Source organism: Nelusetta ayraudi, unplaced genomic scaffold (assembly GCF_046127955.1).
Source record: "Nelusetta ayraudi isolate G7.1 ecotype Tasmania unplaced genomic scaffold, CSIRO-AGI_Nayr_v1 ptg000136l, whole genome shotgun sequence".
Lineage (NCBI taxonomy): Eukaryota > Metazoa > Chordata > Actinopteri > Tetraodontiformes > Monacanthidae > Nelusetta > Nelusetta ayraudi.
The window spans coordinates 617,199-637,574 of record NW_027466186.1 but is presented as its reverse complement, the minus strand read 5'-3'; the positions used below and the strand labels follow the sequence as shown (position 1 = coordinate 637,574).

At 45.0% G+C, this 20,376-nt stretch overlaps 3 protein-coding genes across 7 annotated transcripts in view; all 3 read left to right on the top strand.

Annotated features, from left to right (window-relative positions):
* The window catches only part of usp45 (ubiquitin specific peptidase 45), a 28,913-nt gene extending 25,623 nt beyond the window's left edge, over window positions 1-3,290 (top strand). The window contains exons 18-19 of one of the 3 annotated variants that reach the window (XR_012925318.1): window positions 72-2,084; window positions 2,751-3,290. Coding sequence is in view for 1 of the 3 variants with exons in the window: in XM_076012884.1 (XP_075868999.1) it covers window positions 72-202 (131 nt within the window). In the remaining 2 variants the exon portion in view is untranslated. Of the gene's footprint in view, window positions 1-71 lie in introns of all 3 variants that reach the window. The other 2 variants (XR_012925316.1, XM_076012884.1) reach the window with 2 other exon arrangements.
* A 2,503-nt stretch (window positions 3,291-5,793) lies between these two features.
* pnisr (PNN-interacting serine/arginine-rich protein) lies at window positions 5,794-13,101 on the top strand. Of its 2 annotated transcripts, XM_076012998.1 has the most exons (13): window positions 5,794-5,893; window positions 6,405-6,513; window positions 6,625-6,756; window positions 6,808-6,936; window positions 7,366-7,604; window positions 7,965-8,133; window positions 8,251-8,441; window positions 9,239-9,379; window positions 9,487-9,586; window positions 10,156-10,209; window positions 10,545-10,745; window positions 11,140-12,232; window positions 12,740-13,101. In XM_076012998.1, the coding sequence occupies exons 2-13, from the start codon at window positions 6,426-6,428 to the stop codon at window positions 12,771-12,773; spliced, it is 2,571 nt and encodes an 856-aa protein (XP_075869113.1). In that variant the 5' UTR covers window positions 5,794-5,893; window positions 6,405-6,425; the 3' UTR covers window positions 12,774-13,101. The 2 variants fall into 2 exon arrangements, with proteins under 2 accessions (XP_075869113.1, XP_075869112.1); XM_076012997.1 differs by having other exon boundaries at window positions 6,625-6,936.
* Window positions 13,102-13,723: 622 nt separating this feature from the next.
* coq3 (coenzyme Q3 methyltransferase) lies at window positions 13,724-20,254 on the top strand. Of its 2 annotated transcripts, none has more exons than XM_076012721.1 (6): window positions 13,724-13,985; window positions 14,649-14,786; window positions 16,317-16,416; window positions 17,864-18,136; window positions 18,842-19,001; window positions 19,802-20,254. In XM_076012721.1, the coding sequence occupies exons 1-6, from the start codon at window positions 13,825-13,827 to the stop codon at window positions 19,975-19,977; spliced, it is 1,008 nt and encodes a 335-aa protein (XP_075868836.1). In that variant the 5' UTR covers window positions 13,724-13,824; the 3' UTR covers window positions 19,978-20,254. The 2 variants fall into 2 exon arrangements, with proteins under 2 accessions (XP_075868836.1, XP_075868837.1); XM_076012722.1 differs by lacking the exon at window positions 13,724-13,985 and adding an exon at window positions 14,275-14,414.
* Window positions 20,255-20,376: the final 122 nt, after the last annotated feature.

Sequence of the window (20,376 nt, the reverse complement as noted above, 5' to 3'; positions counted from 1 at the left end):
CTGCGCCCCCCAGGGGGCCACGACATTTCTTCCGTGTGTCGTGAAATTAACAGCCCGTGTGTGTGTTTCAGGTGCGAGGGACGTCGGCAGCAGCTCCCAGAGCCAGTGGGTGTACATCAGTGACACCACCGTTCAGACGGTACCAGAGTCAAGGGTACTCAACTCTCAGGCATACCTGCTCTTCTACGAGGAGCTGCTGTAGTGTGACGAGCAGAAGCGACTCCTCACGGCATCCATTTGACCCGGCGCTGCTTTCGGCCTGGTGCCCGTGCACCCACTCTTGGCACGCAGGAGGAGGAAAGAAAAGGGAAAGGCTTCTCAGTACCCCCACCTGGTGTTACTTGAGCACAGTGACAGACGTGTCTTTTGAAGGCACGTGCTCGATTAACACATTGCCACTCGTCGTCGACGCGAGAAAAATACACGTCGATGTTTAGGTTGTTTTATTCAGCTCCAATTCACATTTTTACCCCCTTTTTTTTTTCTTTTTCTTTTTTGTGGGTGATGGTGGGTTCAGAAAAGACTGCTACTAAACCCCAGTTGCTCTCAGTTGAAACTGAGCCACAGTGGCGTATCTGAAAAAAGTGCATGAAGGGTTTCTCTGCTTCAATAAATAACAGGGGGTGGGGGAAGTGAACGCATGCAAAGGTGTTTCGCTCGTTTCTGATAGGGTTGATGTCAGTTGTGTCTATGCACATGAACACAAATGAGGGACGCGTGAGAGGACGATGGAATGTGGAGTAATGATGCTGAGTAAAGCATCGCCACATTTAAATTTGAGTTAATAATATTGAACGACAATTTGTTCCTTTTCCTGCCTTCGATGCAGGACTTCTCATCTGTGATTGACTCAGGTTTGTTTTAAAGTGTGCTTGTTTGCTTCTGGAAGATTTTCAATGGATTTGTGGCATTGCTTGAAGTGTCAACAGGAAGTAGGATTTAATTTGTGCTTTCCGGTCACAACGATTGACAGATACGACAAATGGAAATATAATGTGATGCAGATTGTGTAAAAATTTGGTTCTATTTTTCATCAAGTAGAATCTTTGGTTGATTCTTCATCTTATTATTTATGGTTGTGGTTGCTACCAAACTATTTACAATTCATATAGTTCACCCTGGCTGTCGCGCTGGAACATTTAGTCGCACTTAATGGTAAGAAAGAATAATGCTACCAGTGTTGCTATGACAATTTCTGCATTCTCATGCCCCTCTTAATCTCACATCTGTCTTATCGATGCTGTGATGTCAGATAAATATCACAAAAAGTATTCTTCTTAACAAATGGCAACATCAGTTATTTATTTAATTTAGTGACTATCAAACTTAAGACATGCATATGTTTTATTTTTCATTGTTTTGTTTTTTTTGAATGGCATGCCCATTGCTTATTTTTCAATGTTACACGAGCTTATCTCCAAAAGATTTGTGGATGGATTATTTTTTTTTAGTATTTGTTTTCTATTAATCTGGGCTTATTTTATGTCTTTAAAAGTGTTTTGCTCTTAATAAGGAATGGAAACAATTCCTCTGACACGGACAACATTACACACAGTACAACAAAGTAAGCTGTTTCTGCTCTTGGATGGAAAGATAACATTATATTTATATCAGTGTCTTCCTACAGTAGATATTGTATGGGCATAGAAAACTGTTTTAAGAAATATATTTTTGAAGTATTGTGTGAAAGTAATGAATGACTATAAGCAGAATGAAAGGCTATATTTTCTTGTGAAAAAGATTATATGGCCTTATGAGCCATGCCACTGTTGTGGCATTGATGCAAGCTAATGTGACCTACTACTAAAAAAAACAGAATGAGATAGATTTCGGGTTTGATCCCTCATCATTTATGGTTACATCCAGTCAAACATATTTTGTTTGAAGGGTTTCGACAAAGATGTGTATCTGAATGGGTGATTCTAAACGTACATTACATTGATAGACCATAAAGGTTTCCTCAGTTGACGTGCTCTCTGTCTTATTATCTTCCAACTCTCACGACATGTTTGTTGTGTAAACGCTGGCAACCAGTAGAATGAAGTGATGAGGCCAGAGGGAGTGCGCCACCTGTTGAACTGGAGGTACGGCAGTCCATGTCATGTCATCTTTAATCGACCTGTTGCTGCACCGCCCATCACCTAGTTCAACTGCTTTGATTAGGTGACTTTATTGCCCCTTCATCAACATTAGGTTAGCTCATAGATATGTTTACCATGTAGATATTAAGATATATAGTGTCTGTGAACTGACTTGAATATCTTTCAATCATCCCAGCCAAGGTTGTGTTTACATCCCACTAACATTTGTATTTATTGTATTCTGTGCCTCCTAATTGTTTAACTAGTCCTTAATTTTAGTTGTGCTTAATGGCTTTTGTCTTGCTTTTGGCAAAAGGAAAAAAAAGCATCCAACAGAACTGATTAGTGGCTCAGTCAATTCAAATTTTACCCCTGGATATGAATGCTTTTGATCCGGCTGTAATGTTTAACTCATATTTTCCTTTTTGCAATAGTGCTAACAACCATACAACATGTTTGAATTGCAACACATACCGCCTATAGAATGGTGGCTCACCTGTTAACTTCACCGCATAGTTTATATAGATTGTTCTTTTTCTACGTGCAGAATGTATCACAGTGCAACCACCAAAGACATGCTTTGCATTTGGAACAGAAAGGAGTTCACTTTGTATTGTGTTTCTTCGGTGCTGGTTGCCTCAAGGTCAGAGCAGTCCTCTTGTGTTGCAGCACAAAGGTACTAAGTGTAGACGTCTGCCACTCCAACAAAGCACCTCATCCGCCTTCATTGTATTTCAGCTCTACCAAAACTCTATGGGCAAACGTGCAAATCCAACACCGCAAATGTTTGTTTGACACCCGACTCTCCTTCCTTTCAGTAATAATGAGCAAAAAAAAGAAGTGAAATGCCAGATATGAAAGCGTATCCATTGTAGTATGCATGGACTTAAGATCTGATGAATGTATTTCTTCAAATGTCAGAGGGTCTGTTTTTTCTTTTTCTTCAATCAAAGTGTTTTAGACAAAACCATTTTATGTTTGTTGCCAAAACATCTGAATGTGGACGTTCTTTTTTCCTTTGTTTCGTTTTGTTGAATGAAAGGACAAATTCAGTGCCTATGATTCAGATTGAAAGAAACTGTGCATGCTAGGAAGAAAACTGCACAGTCTAATGCAGACATGGATACGTGTGCTGTACAGTAAAACTTTCTGTAAGCAAAAATAAAATTATATATATATATGTATATGACATTGTAAACATGCGAGGGGGGGGGAAACAGGAAATCGTGGTGCTTCTGGGGCAGTTTCCTTTAGACAGAAACTTGTATAACGGTTAAACAAAATGCATATTATATGAAAATAAATAATTTATGAACCTGACATTCTTTCAGACTCATCTGTTCTCATGTGTTCATCCTGCTCCTGCAGAACAGAGATGTTTAGGGAGATGGGGAGGCCTTTTAGAATTGGTGTCATCCCCGGTTCCTCCCCTGCAGAGCGGGATGTCGTCCACCGCTGCTCTCGGCCTGCCTGCTTGCCTGTCGGCATGCCTGCCTGTCTCTCCCCGCTCGTCCCGTGGCGCTCCCCCGCTCGGCTCCTGATGAGCCCTGACGGGTGCAAAAAGCAGCGCTGCTCCAGAACATGTCGCGAGCTGGTGAGAGGGGAGGTGGGTGTGGATTCGGCGAAAAGGGCAACGTCCAAAAGCATCGGCCTCCACGTCCTTCTCGCCGCCGACCCCCCCACACACACACACACGCGACGTTAAAACAGGTTGTCAGGCCGCCGCCGACAGAACGAGCCAATCTCTTGAAATGTGTTTGCCTGTTTGAGGAAAAAAAAAAAGTGGGGGTGGCTTTTTGGCTCGGGGACATGCTGCTGAAGCATTAGACGTGATTTAATCCTACTTAATGAAAGTCTCTCCCTCCCCCTGCGCGTTGCAGGAAACTAAAGGGAATGCTCATTACCGTCCGCCTACCTACCAGCAGAGGAGGTCACATTCCGCCACTCTTGCCAAGCATGCTGTCGGCCTCGGCTCAGCTGACACTGTGGCACGTTTGTCCTCTTATTAACACGTTTAACCGCCGCACACTGGGTGAGACATCCATTGCGGCCGCTCGTTAGCACCGAGCGAACAAACACCTGCCCGTGCAGCGGGCGAGCTTCTCAAACAGAGCATGCGATGCTGCGCTGTGCAAAGACATCAGCGAGCTGAGACCAGATAGTTTTCTTATTTAGTCTGTGTTGCAGCAACACACACAAACTATACGCTCACTGGCCACTTTATTAGGTGCACCTCGCTCGTTAAAGGTTGGTTCTTTTCCTACACGTGGCAGTACTTTCGACAAAGCGTTGGGACACATTTCATGGATTTTGGTCCATATTGACTTGGGGAGCATGGCATTGGTCCGACTTCCCATTAGTCCGACAAATTGCCCATTGGTCCGACCTCCCCTAACCCAAGCCCTAACCCTAACCCTAATGGGAGGTCGGACCAATGGCCAGTTTCCATTGACTTGATGGCGTCACACAGTTGCTGCAGATTTGTCAGCTGTGCGTCTATGATGTGAATCTCCCGTTCCACCACATCCCAAAGGTCTATTGGGTTGAGATCTGGTGACTGTGGAGGCCGTTGGGGTACAATGAGCTCATTGTCGTGTTCAATAAACCAGCTTGAGATGATATGAGCTTTGTGACTTGGTGCATTTTCCTGTCAAGACATGGGTACACTGTGGTCATCATAATATGGACATGGTCAGCTACAATAGTCAGGTAGGGCTGTGGCATTCTAACGACGCTCAATTTGTACTAAGAGGCCCAAAGTGTGCCAAGAAAATACACCCACTCCTAGGATTTGAGTTGCTGTTGCCTTTCTATTATCTCGTACCAACAATTTTGTCCACAAAACTGCCTCTTTCTGGATATTTTTTTTCTTTTTCGGACCATTCTCTGTAAACCCTCATTCATTTATCATGCGTCAGTCGATAAACAAAAAAGATTTTAGATGTATCCAAGCAATACAAATGGTTAAGTTCAGTTTTCCCAGGAATACCTTGTTCTGTTATGAGAAACACACACAAAGCCGGCAGACATTCAACTGTTTCCTTTTTGTGGAAATGTAAGGTTTATGTTCATCAGTTAAATGATTGGAGAAATATTGCCATCTTGTGGCTACTGTTTCTGTTGAGTCAGCCTTTCACTCACCTGTTCACAAATCAGAGTTGAGCCGGGAAATGACAATCACAGATCACGTCGGCCTTAAATTTACTCATCGTCTATTAGGCCTTGTTTTTATTTATTTATTTATTAAAAAAATTTAAGATTATCACTATTCTTTCCTCCTAAAATGCAATGTTGATGATGATGAGCCTATCCCAGCTGTCATAGGACGAAGGCAGGGTGCTTTTAACAAATGTATTAGTTATATTTTATTATCTTGCTTGAGTATTTACAATGCTAAATTGAGGCAAAACCTTGAAAAAATGACAATAATAAATTTACAACTCAAAAAAAAAAAATAACTATTTTTTTTTTTTTTTTAGTTGAATGAGTATATCCTTCTGAAACATATCTCAGGCTACATTCTCGAGAATCACCCCTATGTATTTTTTTTTTATTTTTTTTTAACGAGTCCCGTACCCCCAAAATTTGTTATTCTTGTTATTAAACGTGTTATAGTCTTGCGATGTCGTAGGGTTCCATAAAATGTGAAACAAGGGAAACAAAATTTCGAGCAAATAAAAGCATAAATTGTTCATATCCGGTCAGTCCGTGAACGTAGGCGGAGATTCGCTCCGTACTTCCTCCCAGCGGCTCGCTGCTGCAGCCATTTTGATTTGGAAGCATATTTCGGTGGAGAGAAGCAGGCTGGAAAGGTGGGGGCTCTTTAACTCTAAACTTACAGTTTACACTACTTTCAACCAGAATATCTGACGTGTGTCTAGCTTTATTTTAAAATATACGGAATTTTTGAATAAATTGTATACCCAGTTAAAAAACATACATGTTTTTTTTTATTTCTTTTTTTTTTTTTTAGCGAAGCTAACCTTAGCTCATGCTAACTGGCTGTCTCGAGCTTCCTTAGCTCACAGACGCATGACAAGAGGCTGCCGTCGGGGTTTTGGTTTCAGTTGCTCCGAATGTATTCGTGTCATGCTTTAGTCATGCGCCCAGACCAAGTATTTTATAGCGTTTGTTCTCGTCGTCGGTATTTTAAAGGGCGCCCTGCTCACGAGAGTCGCCATTAGCAAGCCGGGTGGACTTGCAGCGGTAGTCCCGAGGCCAATGCTTTATTGTTGTATTTGAAGTAATAATCAAGCGCTATTTTAACGCCGCTGAACGAGTTTTGGAGAATGCAGTGATGCAAATATGCGCTGTATATCTCAGGTTTGTCTTTGGAAGATTGCGATGTGGGACCAGGGAGGACAGCCCTGGCCGCAGTGGCCTCTGAGCCAGCAGCAGTGGATGCAGTCTTTTCAACACCAGCACGATCCAGGTCGGTGTGCGACTTCCTCATCAGTCACGATTTTTTACACAGCTCATTGCTGTGCACAACTTCCATTTATTTATTTTTTGTGCATCTTGCATTATTCCCCCCGCCCCACAGGCCAAGTGGATTGGGCCGCCCTGGCACAGGCATGGATTGCTCAGAAGGAGTCAACGGGACCAGAGCAGCCGCAGCCGCAGCCACAGCCACAGCAGCAGGCACCGCCGCCGCCTCCGCTGCAGCAGCCACCGCCTCAGCAGCAGCCACCACCTCAGCAGCAGCAGCAGCAGCAGCAGCCACCGCCTCAGCAGCAGCAGCAGCAGCAAATTGTTCAACCCAATGGACAGGAAATCCCAGGCCTGGAACCAGCGGCACTTACCAACCATGGAGGCTTTCAGGGCGAACCATCGTTTGGCAGAATGTGGCAGCCAGGTACCCGTTTATTCCCCTTTGCATATTGTTCTTATACTTGCAGTACTTTAATAGATACTTTGTCTTTCCCTTTATATATGTATTTTTCTCCCCCCTCCATCTCAAGTTCCCACCCACGCATACTGCTTTAGCTGGGCTCATGTGGTACTGCAACTAGTTGAGATATCTGGTGTAACTAAAGTGGCTTATAAAAGTGTTGCGGTTGGTCATAATGACTTTTTTCAAACTGTTAATTGTAAATTTTCATCACTGCATCCATGTTGTTTTAGCCTACTTCCTTTAGCTGCCTTTTCTTTTGGAAGAGACAACTCCAAACTCCCGCTCTAATTTTATTTCTTGCATCAATGAGTTTTCTTCATTGGATGTGGACCAGTTCTTTGAGAACATCAGGGCATTTTTTTTCTTTAAAATAAATGCTATTATTTGCAGAATGGGGAATGCATGGCCAGCCCCCTCCCCCTCCACCACCCCCAGACCAAACTTGGATCCCGCCGGGGTCGGGGCCGATGGATGTGGTGACCCCCAGCGAGGACAGGAACAGCCAGGACAGCGCTGAGTTCAACTCTGAAGCCCGCCATGGGGTTTACCCCCAGAACAGCCATGGGTATGGGGCACAGCCCGACAGCTACGCCATGGCCCCCATGGCCATGAACCAGTTTGATTATCAGGTATGCCGATGCGACAGTAGGAACTGTTGTGAAGCATTTGGGTTTAAGTGTGACAGCCGAGTAACACAAGAAGGAGCAATCCATAGAAACCGTGCCGGCTCCCAGCATGTAGGCGTAACAGTCATTGCTTTCTTGATGCAATGAAGAGGAAAGAGTTGACTTGTAAAGGATCCAGCATGGTTTGTGACCATCTTGTGCTTTTCCTTTGTAAACGTACTTTTTTTTTTTAAGCGAGAAGGCATCAATGACTGTCACTGATGGAAATTTGGAGAAACGCAACAGCAAACCTTATGCTGAGGGCATGAACATCTGTGTTCGATGCTCAACACTGATTTTTCAATTTGCGCTCTCTTTCCACAGCACGGAGCTGCATCATCTTTCCCCCCGGCGCCCTCTGGCTTCCACTCCTCCTACTGGCAAGGTCCCTCTCAGAACAGACGGGACAGCAGACCTCCTGGCTTCAGGGACAGGCCCCGATCTCCCGTTCAGCTCCCTGTCAAGCAGCAGGAGGTTCCAGCAGTATCGCTGGGTAAGTTGTTACAGATTATTGTCAGCCTACTGCAAAATATACCTCACCACAGTATTTTTTTTTTCTAAGCAGTCATTATATTTGTTTGGTATCTGCATTAATCTCTTCTGCATTTAGATGCTGTAAAAAGACGAACGCTCCCTCTATGGATCCGCGAGGGCCTTGAAAAGATGGACAGGGAGAAGCAAAAGAAGCTGGAGCGAGAGAGAATGGAGCTGGAACGAGCCAAAGTGCCAAACGATGATGACGTTGAGCATCAGGCCGATGAGGAAGGGGATGGACCTCATGTTCCTCGAAAGAGCAAATTTGTAAGTAATGTTTTTATGGTGGAATTGATCTAGTTTTATATATTATTTTCAGCAGCGATATGGTATCAGCGGTTTGAAGACATTTATCGTGGGATGGAGCACACGCAGAATATTTTCATCCTACCAACTATATGTGGGGCAATCATCACTCTGAGAGAGACAAAAGGGCCAGCTTGTGTCAATTACATTTTAGTTCTAGTGCATATGGGCTGGGGCTGCGTCCAGGGCCACTGCACTTGTAGTGAAGTGAAACTGATCATCAGAGTGCTTTCATACAGAGGCTGTGGGTGGCTGATGGCAGACCTTACTGCTTGTCAGGCACAGGCACTATGCTATCACATCACTTTGTTGCCGCAATTAGCTGACTTCAAAGAAAATTGCCTAGAGCCTTTTTGGGGAAAGTGACCAAGTCTAGTAGCAAAGTCACCAAGCTGGAACAGTGTGTTTTGTCTTGCCACACGAAAATAAAGCTCATTGTAGCTTTGTGTTTTGTTTCATTCAACTAGAATTGTCAATTTAAACACTGAGTATGGTTGTTCTTTGTGTTGGTATGCAGGTTTAGGTAATAAATCCCCGCATGGCTCTGTGTGTACAGTCAGCTAAATGCTATACTCTGCAATTTTCTAACTCCCAAAAAATGTTTTCAAGAGAAGTTTTAACTTGTGTTTTGTACTGACCACACACCGTGGCCATTTGTACGACTGGGAGACCCTGGTTTCATTTGTTGCTCCTTGACTTGAAAGGAAAAGAAATCCTTTGGTTGACCGTAATATGTCTGCTTTCATGTATGTCTTCAGGACAGTGATGATGAGGCCAATGATGATGATGACACTTTAGAAAAGCCAGCCATAAAGAAAGAGTTTTCTCACCGCAGCCCATCGCCTCCAGCAGAGGACAGTGAACCTGAAATGACTGAAGAGGAAAAGGAGTTCCAGCTGGTGTGTGCAGTTGAAATAGCCTTTCTATTGTTATTGCATTTAGCCTATAGAGTTTGGTTTCTTCAGCAAAATACATTCATTCATTCATTTTGGATGATATTTTTTAGATGATCATCACAAAAACCCTTCTGACGGAGATCCTTTTGGAGGTTACTAATGAAGAGATCCAACATGTGGCCAAAGAGGTTCATCGCAAAGCCACTCGAGGTCTGATCTTGACTTTTCCAATTAATGCACCATCTTTAAAAACAAAGCCACTATTATCAGCATTACTGTCTCCCAATTTAAAGTCACCTGAGCCCCGTGCAGTCGGGCAATCATGTGGCACACGTGGCAATGCATCTCACCATTCTCTGCTAATGCATCCGAAGGAGAGAGCAGAGCAATGCTTCTCACTAAGAATGTTTAAAAACCTGGTCACCTGGCACACGGCATTGAAGATCCTGCCGAAAGACTGTTTGCTAAGACTGAGCGCAATCTCAGCACGGACTCCGTCCAGCTTCCATCTGTAGAAACGAGCACCTTCCTCCATTAAAGTGACTGCATTAGTACAGACTGGTTCTGCTCGTCTCTATACCTTGGATTGTGTGAAAGAATTGTGTTTGTTAACCCTGTCTCTTCTCTCCCCATTTGTTTTATTTTCTCTCTTGTTACCAACGGCAGCCCTTGTGAATAGATCTTTATGTCTGACTCCATTCTCTAGCGCCTCTCTTTCCTTTGAGAAAATGGCTGTATGCGTTTTAACATGTTGTTCCTGTTGTTGATGTGAATCAAAGCTCCTGCAAAACAGCTGGCACAGTCAAGTGCACTGGCTTCTCTGACTGGTCTCAGTGAGTATCCCTTTTTCTGTCTCTGGGCGGGGGAGAGCGGGAGGGTATTTATTGATGACTAAGTGTTCGTAGGTATGGAGAAAATCTGATAGCATCAACATGGAGGTTTAGTTTTCTTCTACCTGGGGTTGCAGCATGCTCTGAAATACAAATATGGAAGTATGGAGTGTATTCACGTGATTTAAAACAACAAGTTGGTATCAGTGTGAGTCTGGATTTAGGAAGGGCAGTGTGCTTTTCTGCTGGCGCCTTGGGTTTGGGATTGTGAGACTCTGTTGTGGAAATGCACGTGTGTCCATTCCAACACTCAACAACCCGGGGATCTGTTGTGGCAGGTGGGCTCGGCGACTACGGCTCAGACGAGAGCGGCGACGAGGACGAGGACGAGCGAAGCCTGCGAGGGTCTGAGTCGTCCGACACGGACGAGGAGGAGTTGCACCACCGCATCCGGGAGAAGCAGGATGCCTTCCGCCGCAAAGAGCGGGAGATGCTGCTGCAGCAAGAGAAACAAGCACAAGAGGCCCTGCTTGCACGCGGTACGGCAGTTTTGTTCACACGCACGCAAGATTTGTCCAGATCTGCGAGAGCAGACTTGCAAGACTGCTTCTAAACATTTCTACAAAATGCCGTCTGTTTGAATACGCCGCCAAAAATACTGTTTGAGTTTTTTTTTGTCGATTGACAATTTTTGTGGGGTGGGGGTAAGGGGCACATCTTTATTTTAATTTAAACATATATCACATCATAAATGCCAACTTTTCATTTTTGAGTCCCTCCACCCCCACCAAGTCAAGATCAAAACCCATAGCACCGTTTGTTTCAGGATTATAGTAACATTCATAAACAGAAAAAGAAAAAAATACCATGACAAAGTCCTAAAAAGGACAGAAAATTAAATAATGTGAATGTGCTCTGTTTCTGTCTCCACAGAAGAGATGGTGAAGGAGAGATTAAGCAGAGAAAAGGTGGAATATGATGAGGGCCAGCCAGAGAATTTGCACAAGCAGGAAGTAAAAGAGAGGGAGGCGGAGCCCACGGTAGAGAGGCGTAGGTCCCGTAGTGAAAAGGAGGAGAGTGAGAGTAAGCACTCAGGCCGAGGGAAGGAGCGATCAGGGAGGGGCAGCACCGATTCCCCAGCCAACGGCCACAGTAGCAGCTCCCGATCCACCTCCAGCCACAGCAGCCGCCACTCTTCCTCCTCTTCCTCGTCCTCCTCGGCGTCTTCCCGCAGTTCCTCCCGGTCCTCTTCCCCACAGAGGAAGAGGAGGCGTAGCCGCTCCACTTCCTACAAGGCGCGGCGGCGCAGCCGCAGTCACAGCCCCCGTAGGCACCGCAGCGAGCGCAGCGAGAAGGCCAGGGACCGGAGGCGTAGCGCAGAGAGATCGGGCCGCCACAAGAAAGACCGCAGCGACTCCAGGGAGCGCAGGGCCCGCAGGAGTAGGTCCAGGGACAGGGGTAGGGGCAGGGCCAGAGACAGCCGCAGTCGCAGCAGAGACCGAGACAGGGACAAGGAGAGGGAGAGGGATCGGAAAAAGAGCCGCGACGGCAGAGACGGCAGCCACAGTCGTAGCAGCAAACACAAACAGAAGGCCTCCAGCAAAGATCCCGAGAAGAGGAGGGAGAGGAGTCACAGCCACGAGAAAGACAGGAAAAAGAAGGACAAAGACAGGGACAGGGAAAAGGAGTCTGACAAAAAGAGGGAGAAGCTAAAAGCCAAAGAGAAGGAAAGGGACTGCTCCGTAGTCTCGGAGGAGAATGGCAAGTCCAAGAAGCGGAGGGACGAGTCGTGGGTAGAACCTCCGAGTGACAAGCACTCTCGGCAGGACGGCAAAGCCAGCAAGAAGGGCTCCGCCAAATCTAGCAGGAGGCGCTCAGACTCGGACTCTAGTAGATCGTCCACCCCCGAGGTTAGCAAGGAAAAGAAATCTAAAAAATCTAAACGTAGTCGCTCACGTTCGGCGGAAAAAACTCACAAGTCTGGTAAGAAGGCAAGCCGCAAACACAAGTCTAAGTCACGATCAAGGTAGTATTCGTTTTATTTATTTTTCTCTTACCATGTGTTTTTACTGTCTGTCTCACTGTGCTTTCTCTCCAGCCAATTTAACTGATGAATTAGTAGTTTTAAAAGGTTTTCAAATCAACCTGACAATGTATTCTCAATTACTATAATGAAACGTTAAACAACATAATAAATGATTAATAATTTAGTGTATTTTGTAACAATGCTTTTGATGATTTTATTTCTAATGTGAAGTGTTGTGTGTTCTGTATCTCAGTGTAAATATGTTTAGAGCTCTAATCCAAAGGAACAAATTCTTGCCTTGCTGCTGTGCAGTAAAGGGGAAAAGAATTCACCAGAACAATACATATTTTAATTATCTAACCATCTATCTATTTGTACATATACTGTCAGAATTTGTACTTATCCTAGCCGGAGAGGAGTAATTGTACCTGTCTTTGTGTGCTTTAGTGCTATTGGGTCAGTATTATTGGTTACAGTATTAACGTCTGGTCCATGTGTCTCTTTTAGGTCCAACTCTCCGTCCCGTCGCAGCCGGCGCTGAGGAGCACAGTTAACCTGTTGAACTGTGCACCCTACCATCTTAAATTCCATGAGTTGAACAGGATTGTCTCATTATAGAGGCAGTTGTGTAGGTGAACCTCCCTCATTCATTTCTTTCATCTTTGTAAATATGTTGCTATTTTTTTTTTTTAAAGTGTGACTGAAGAACAAGATTTCAGGTGATCGAGACGCTCACTTGTATCACAACGCAGATCTTTCCAACACAATGGACACTGATGTCAAGTTGTATAATTTTAAACTAAACGGACTTAACTTTTTCCCCATGAAACATTGTTGTAAGATGTCCAATAAAACAGTTTGCTCCTTAATCTTGCTTCAGTGATGCTTTCTTCCTATGTAAGATATAATAACATGAAATGCTTAAATTGACACAGGAAACAGACTTTTTCTTCAGACTTTTAACTTGTGGAATCACATTTGTAATTTTGAGAGAGGCAGAGGTCCAGATTCATCTCACTGTTGGTTTGGAAAGGATCTGTTTGGAGGACTTGAAATTAGTAAACATTTAAAATTAATGGTATGAAAAAAGAATTTTAAAAGTGTCGTTTTTTGTTTTTTTTTTTAATTTATCCCTCTAAAAAAGCTCTGCTGACTTGAACAAAAAATAAAAATGAAAGGGTTTCAGTAACATTCACAGTATAATTAGGTGGTTGTATAATACTTTGCGATATCCATATCTGTTCTTCAATTAAAACGTAAACATTTGAAGACGTTCCAAATATATGGTCCTACTCACCTTTCAGTAGATTTTTTTTTTTTTTTTTTTTTTTGAAAGCTAGAGTTAATAAATAAACGTGTCAATGTCTGAGATCCGAAAGAAGAAGTCTTTATTATTGTTTCAAAAAAACAAAAACAAAAAAAACAACGCACTTACAAAGCCGACTGACGTTTCGTCGGTCTTCCGAGTAGGAACTTAAGTTCGCCTTGTTTCTACCCGAGCACCAAAGACCTAACCACTGGGTCACACAGCGGGCGTCAACGATGAAAACATCTTGTCAGTAGCCTGTTGTTTTAAGCCCGTTAAGGAAAAAATGTTTTCGAATAAGTTTTGCCGCTTGTTGTCACGGCTGTACAGCCGAAAGCCTGCTGCCGTGGCTGGTACGACCCAGAACTTGAGTAGCTGGACGGCGGCGTGGAAACATCGAAGTGCCCGTGTGAGGACTCTGCGACTCGCCGTGCCCGTTCATATAAGGTATCAAATCCCGGCAAACGCCACATTTTCTATTACTGTTCGACTTATAGAGGGTAGAGGCTTTTATTCTTATCTAAGTACGCGCAGTGGCTTAAGGGAACCCAATTGCCTGCGTCATGTGTCATTCTGCATTAATCAGCTGATTCAGGTTGGAAGGTAAACAATTTAATTGATTGATTTACATAAACATGTACTCAGGTATCAGCAAGTTTTCACTTCCGGGGACGATGAACTCCCCGGAAGTGAAAACTTTTAATAATACCTAAGCTCCTGTATTAATGTCAATACATACGAAATGAGTACAAAGCACTTTGCAGAAGGGTATAAATACTGTGCTAAGTAAGCTGTTTTCTGGAGAACTATAGAGGTTTTTGTTTAACCATTAATCATGGATAGGTGCTTCACTCGAGTCCAAGATAAAAGTTAAAGGTCTGAAATTGTTGTGATAGTTAATCTTTAAAATATTAGTAGATATTCTACATTGTTTTTTTGTGTTTCCTGATTAAGTAAAAATTCTGCTGCATATCCTTTGATGTCTCGAGTTGACCATTTATTCTCCGGTTATTTATGTCGAGGGAGCACGTATTATTCACATCAGTAAAGTTGTGCCTAACCTGTAGTCATGTCCAGTGTAAACACCAGCTTGCCTCTTTTCCTTCACAGCGCTCGGGCTGCCTCCCAAACCACGGTGGACACAGAGGAACTGAGAAGGTTCCAGAAGCTGGCCAGCAAATGGTGGGATGAACAGGGAGAATTTGCGGCTCTTCATGCGATGAATGACCTGCGGGTTCCCTTTATACGGTGCGTGTGTGCGTGCACGTGTGCATCAATGTGATGTTTTTGAAATGTCGAGATGTCACACCCACGTCACCATGAAAACAGGGCTCTGACAGTCAGTCGAATCGAGCACCACCGGAAGCAGATTCAGCCTCGTGGTGTTTGAGCTCAGCGAATACATGAAAGTCACGTACAGTGCAAGTGACAGTGGCCCCTCGCACATCAGCACGTTGTCAGCCTTTAGCTTTTGTTTTTTGTGCGTGCTTAGAGGCGCCGACTATGCGTCTGTATTTTGATTGATAAGCTCTGCTGCAGAGACTCGGCAGTCATCTAGCCAGCTACCCAACCCCTCCCCCAGTGGCCTCTGTTGGTGGTAGTGATGATGATGTAAGCGCATAGTGACATTGTGACACATCCAGTGCCAGTTTCTGTCTGAGTGAGGCTGATTTGCCTGATATGGGATCTGCCCTCAGGGAATGTCTAAATGAGACATTGTAGCTCCTGCTGCTGTTGCTGCTGCACGTTTTGGACTCAGTCTGGCTTTACACACTCAATGTTTTTTTCTTTCTGTCTTTTTCTTTACCATGAAAGAGGTAAAAAACAAAAAAAACAATCAAAAAATATTTTACATATGAAAGTGGCCCTAGTAATTTGGAAATAAGATCTCAAGTGATGTGGTGGTTCACACTGCCATGTGAGCGTAGCCTTTAGATACCTTGTAAAGTGCAATGCATCCACCTTCCTCTACTGCAGTGTTGTTGTTTTGGTTGGAGCTGGCAGGCAGAAGGCCGGGCAGAAGCGCAAAGAGGAGATTTATGGATGTTGTGAAAGATGACATGAACGTAGTTGGTGTGAGAGAAGAGAGTGCAGAGGATAGGGTGAGATGGAGGCAGGTGATGGTCTGTTTCAACTCTCAACAACACTAAGAGCAATAATAACATGGACTGTTGCTCCACTGAGTTGCCAAGTAGCCTTCGTCCACATCTTTCTGCGGTGCAGCGGGACAGAGAGCTCGTTAGCTGGACGTGTGCCAGCGCCTAATCTGCTTTTCTTCAGTGTTTGCACAAATGCCCCTGAACCCTGGCAGAGCTTTAACGAGGACGACGCACTCACCAGTCTCTCCTTGTTCTGCACACTTACTGCCTGCGGCAGGCAGTCGTGCGAGGGATTCGATCAAGGTGGGCACATCTGTAGCCAGGAGCTGTTTGTCGAGGATGCAGAGCCCTGCGGAGTTGGTTGGTTGTCAGAGCGGATGGCGTAAACAAAATGTAGACACTCTAACGGTCCCTGACCTCCAGCGTCACCTCCGTATGTGGAGCAGAAATAACTGCTTACTTCCAAATATCAGGATTTCATATTATTACACTTTTCTAATTAGGGAAGCAGTGCGCTAACATGATAAAAATGACTTTGGCAATCCCTATAATTGTACACTGCACTCTACCTGAAGGATGCCTGCACTTCCCCGGGTGGTGCCTCGGCCCAGCAACGCTTCAGTGAAAGATATTGGGGGCTGTTTTTAAATCGTCTGATTTGAATTGACACCCGTTTCAGGGATAGTCTGCTGAACGTGCACATGAAGCGCCAGCCTGGCAAACCGCTGGCTGGACTCAAGATACTGGATGTGGGCTGCGGAGGAGGCCTGCTCACCGAGGTAAGCGAGTGTGTGTGTGTGTGTGTGTGTGTGTGTGTGTGTGTGTGTGTGTGTGTGTGTGTGTGTGTGTGTGTGTGTGTGTGGACAAAAATACATCTTCTCCCTTCCACTTACCCGTCCCTGTCCAGTCTTTGCATCTTCCACCTGTCACATCACGTTCTTTTTTTTTATTTAACTTTTCGGCCAGGGCAAGATTCTGCTTCCACTGCATCGCTAAAAGTGCCACTTCTTTCACATCCAGTTCATACCAGTGGCCAGAAAAGCATCAAAACGTCGGCCCAATTTTTATCCTCCTTTGATTTGACTGGTCTCAGTTTGGTGGACGGGACAGTTGGTCGTTTACGCTTGTTTGTCCGTTTGTTAGCGGTGACGGCGCCGTGCCGGCCGCGACAGGCTCTCCGTCTCTGCCCTCATTCGAGCTGAGGACGCACCAGCAGCGCTGCGTGATCCGAGAAGACAAAATCAGGGCCCGCGCGTAGCTGCGTCTTGTCGTGCGGCCCTGTCACATTTCCAGCGCACGCACAAAAACCAGAAAGTGTCTGCAGAGGTTTGCTACCTCCCCCTTGTCCCGTCATGACACCCCTTCACACCCAAAGGCCTCTGCTGCCAGAGGATTTAAATCAGCCCCTCAGGGAGGCAGGTGCTGGTCACAGAAAAGACCTGTCTGTTTTTAATTTGTCCAGCAGGGGGTGTTGTAGTTCACGTCGAGCTACGAGCCGTCCTTGGACGTTTTGGGTCCAGTTGCTGAAGGCTGGAGCAGCATTAGCAGTGGTCTTGAAATATCTTAACAGTCCAGCGATGCCTCATATGTCACCCGTGACAGCTGATGAGAGCCAAACCAAAGGTGAAACAATTGTTGGTACATTTTGCCTTGGTTTATATTTTAATATTGTCTGTGAATGGATCACACAGCGCAACGGCAGCCAGCATGAACTATTTTCTTCTGCTTGGCAACCGCTTAGCAACACAGGCAAAGCAACCGTAATCCCACTTTATTATTTTTATTACAGGCCATTCCTGATAATCATCAAAAAATCCCCTTTCACTACTGTTTTTAAACTAATAAAGAACTGTAGCAAAAATGCTTTAGAACTTTTGACCTGTTTCTGTGTACATTTATATTTACCAGATTCGGCTCAGATTCAGAATTACCGCTAAACGGGCTTTTACATGCATTGAATGGGAAGAACTGAGAGGATACAAAACTTGCACAAGTGAAAGGTGCTGATTCTCCTTGTTCTAGTTGTTGAATTGTGATTAATAAACCCCATTATTAAACACTTTGAAATTCAAATGACTTTGAAGAGAAAGTCGGTTTATAAATTTAATAAATACTAGTAAAAAATTTTTGGGGGGGAAAGGAAAGGGAGAGCACTTGTTTCAAAGTCGGTATTTTCAGATCGTTCATCACCTTCTGACTCTTCTCTCCTCCTCCCTCCTCTTGCAGCCACTGGCTCGCCTGGGGGCTGTCGTGCTGGGCATCGACCCGGTGGAGGACAGCATCGGCACGGCTCGGCTCCACTCGTCCTGCGACCCGGACCTCCGGGGGCGGGTCCGCTACCGGGCCTGCACTCTGGAGGAGCTCTCGGCGGAGGAGGAAGAGGAAGGAGGAGACGGAGAGCAGGGGGCGGGGCTTTTCGACGCCATCGTGGCGTCGGAGGTGGTCGAACATCTGGCTGATCGGGAAACGTTCGCCCTCTGCAGCAGCTGCATGCTGAAGGTGCGTGCCTTTCCTCCAGCTGTTCCACCTGGTCAGATGTTTCTACACCCGAACACTTTGTCTCGGCGCGTGTTCACCCAAGCGACCGCTAACGTCACACACGGCGATTTCGCTCTCGCGCGTTGTGCTTTGCGTCGGCACGTGATTTTATATCTCTAACGTGCGCTGAGCCCCCCCCCCGACCAGCCGCGATGAGAGCTGTGCATCGACACAAAGGCCAGATAATCTCGTGGGTCAGTGGAGCAGAGCGCTTGAAGGGACAGAAAATGACCTCTTAATGCCAGAGGTTTAGACATGACTGGACCCTTTCTGTGACACAAATGTCTTACTTCTGCTTTGTTGCTAAGAAAAGGAAAGGAATCAAAACACTATCCTGACCCCCGGGGCACGAACGCAGAAACGCTTCAGCAGAAACTCCCCGTCTGATACATTCTGAAGGAGACTCTGCCTTTTTCGTTTCCCGTCTCTCGTCCCCCCCCCCCCCGTCCTGTTACGTTTGCGTTTGCCCCGGTTGAACCTCCAGGCTTGGCGCTCATTCTTTCTCTTCTCGTGCACCGAAAGCTTTAAATCCCTTCTATTAATACCCCGATAACCTGCGCGGCCTCTTGCAATCGCAGCGGCGTTGCGATGATGATGATGATGTAAAATAGTGAAATCAGAAGTTAACACCGAGGCATTGTCTTGCTTTTCGTGCTTGCTTTGCAGCCGGGTGGCTCACTCTTCATCACCACTATTAATAAAACCAACCTGTCGTACGCGCTGGGTATTGTTGTAGCCGAGCAGCTGCTGCGCATCGTTCCCAGGGGGACGCACGACTGGGAGAAGTTTGTCAGCCCAGTAGACCTGGAGCGCCTTCTGGAGTCGAGTAAGTTCCCTTCACTTTCAAAATAAGAGCACGCCAGAGCAAACAGGGTGAAGGCATTTTCTGCTCTGTATTAATATTTATTATCCAGTGACATAAATGCCATGTACGGACTGGTTTACAATGTAACATCCCTTACATTATGTACATGGTTTAGATCTGAAATTATCAGAGGGGGTAAATTTAATGCATGTTTATATAGAAAATTACAATAAAATTGAGCTGAATGGACAATAGCTAACAACGTGCCATAGGAATTTCATGCATTTCACTTATTTTGATTTCAGTCTTTTTGTTTGTTTTTTTCATATGATATCCAGACAAAAATCCTACCTTAAAAAAAATAAAAAGTGCTCTTTTTTAAAACCAAGAATTTAAAGTACTGAAACTGTATAAACTCCTCAAAATAGGAATTGATTTTCTTTTCCTGCTTCATTGCCAAAATAAAAATCTGTATTTTCCCGCTGTGGACGGTCAAAACTGAACCATTATGAATTGTCTGTTTTTTGGTAGACTTGATCAGTTAATTGATGATCTAAACAGTGATTGAGCAGTTTAAAAAAACAAACAGAAGTGGCTGCAGCTCAGAGTAATTCTGAGCTAAATAGGGTTATTTATTTTTGTTAAGACTTAAAGTTAAAGTGGGCAGATGCGTTTTTATCATTCTTAGGCCTGAAAAATGTCACCCGTTAATTCCAAAAAAAAAAAAGTCTGATAAAAGTGCAGAGTAGGTTTTTCCTCAATGAAATAGGTGTGAAACAGTGTTTCTATGTTGTAATGCTGCGTCTCTGCTCCTGTGCCAGACGGCTTCTCGGTGCAGTCCGTCCAGGGGATGCTGTACAACCCAGCGTCAGGAGCCTGGAGCTGGACGAACAGCACCGCCATCAACTACGCCCTCCACGCCGTCAAAGAGAGAGACGATCTCCGGCCCGAGGCGGCCGAGGACGAGGAGGAGCACAGCAGAGCCACCAGCAGCTGAGCCAAAGAACTGGTCTGGAGTGAAAGAGACACTGAGACTATCAGTCGAGTGCTTGAAGACGAGCTGCAAATGAGACGGCACGTGTGAATCCTCACAGGCCTCTGCATCGGCGTTACGTAATCGGAGAGTCATCGTTTTTTTTGCTGCGCGCTCTGCTGATTCAGCTTTGTATTGCAGCCTGGAATGCTTTGTGATCCGTGAGTAAGAGTGCAACTGTGAAAAGCCGGATATTTATTTGGCCCCAATACCTTGACAATAAATATGCGTTTCAACCGCATGTCAATCAACTTCCTCCCCCCTCCTTTTTTTTTTTAAATAGAAAAAAAAAAAATACAGTTACTTCCTCTGGGATGATAATGGCTCGCACGTGAAAGCATTATATAACTCAAAGCAAGCCTG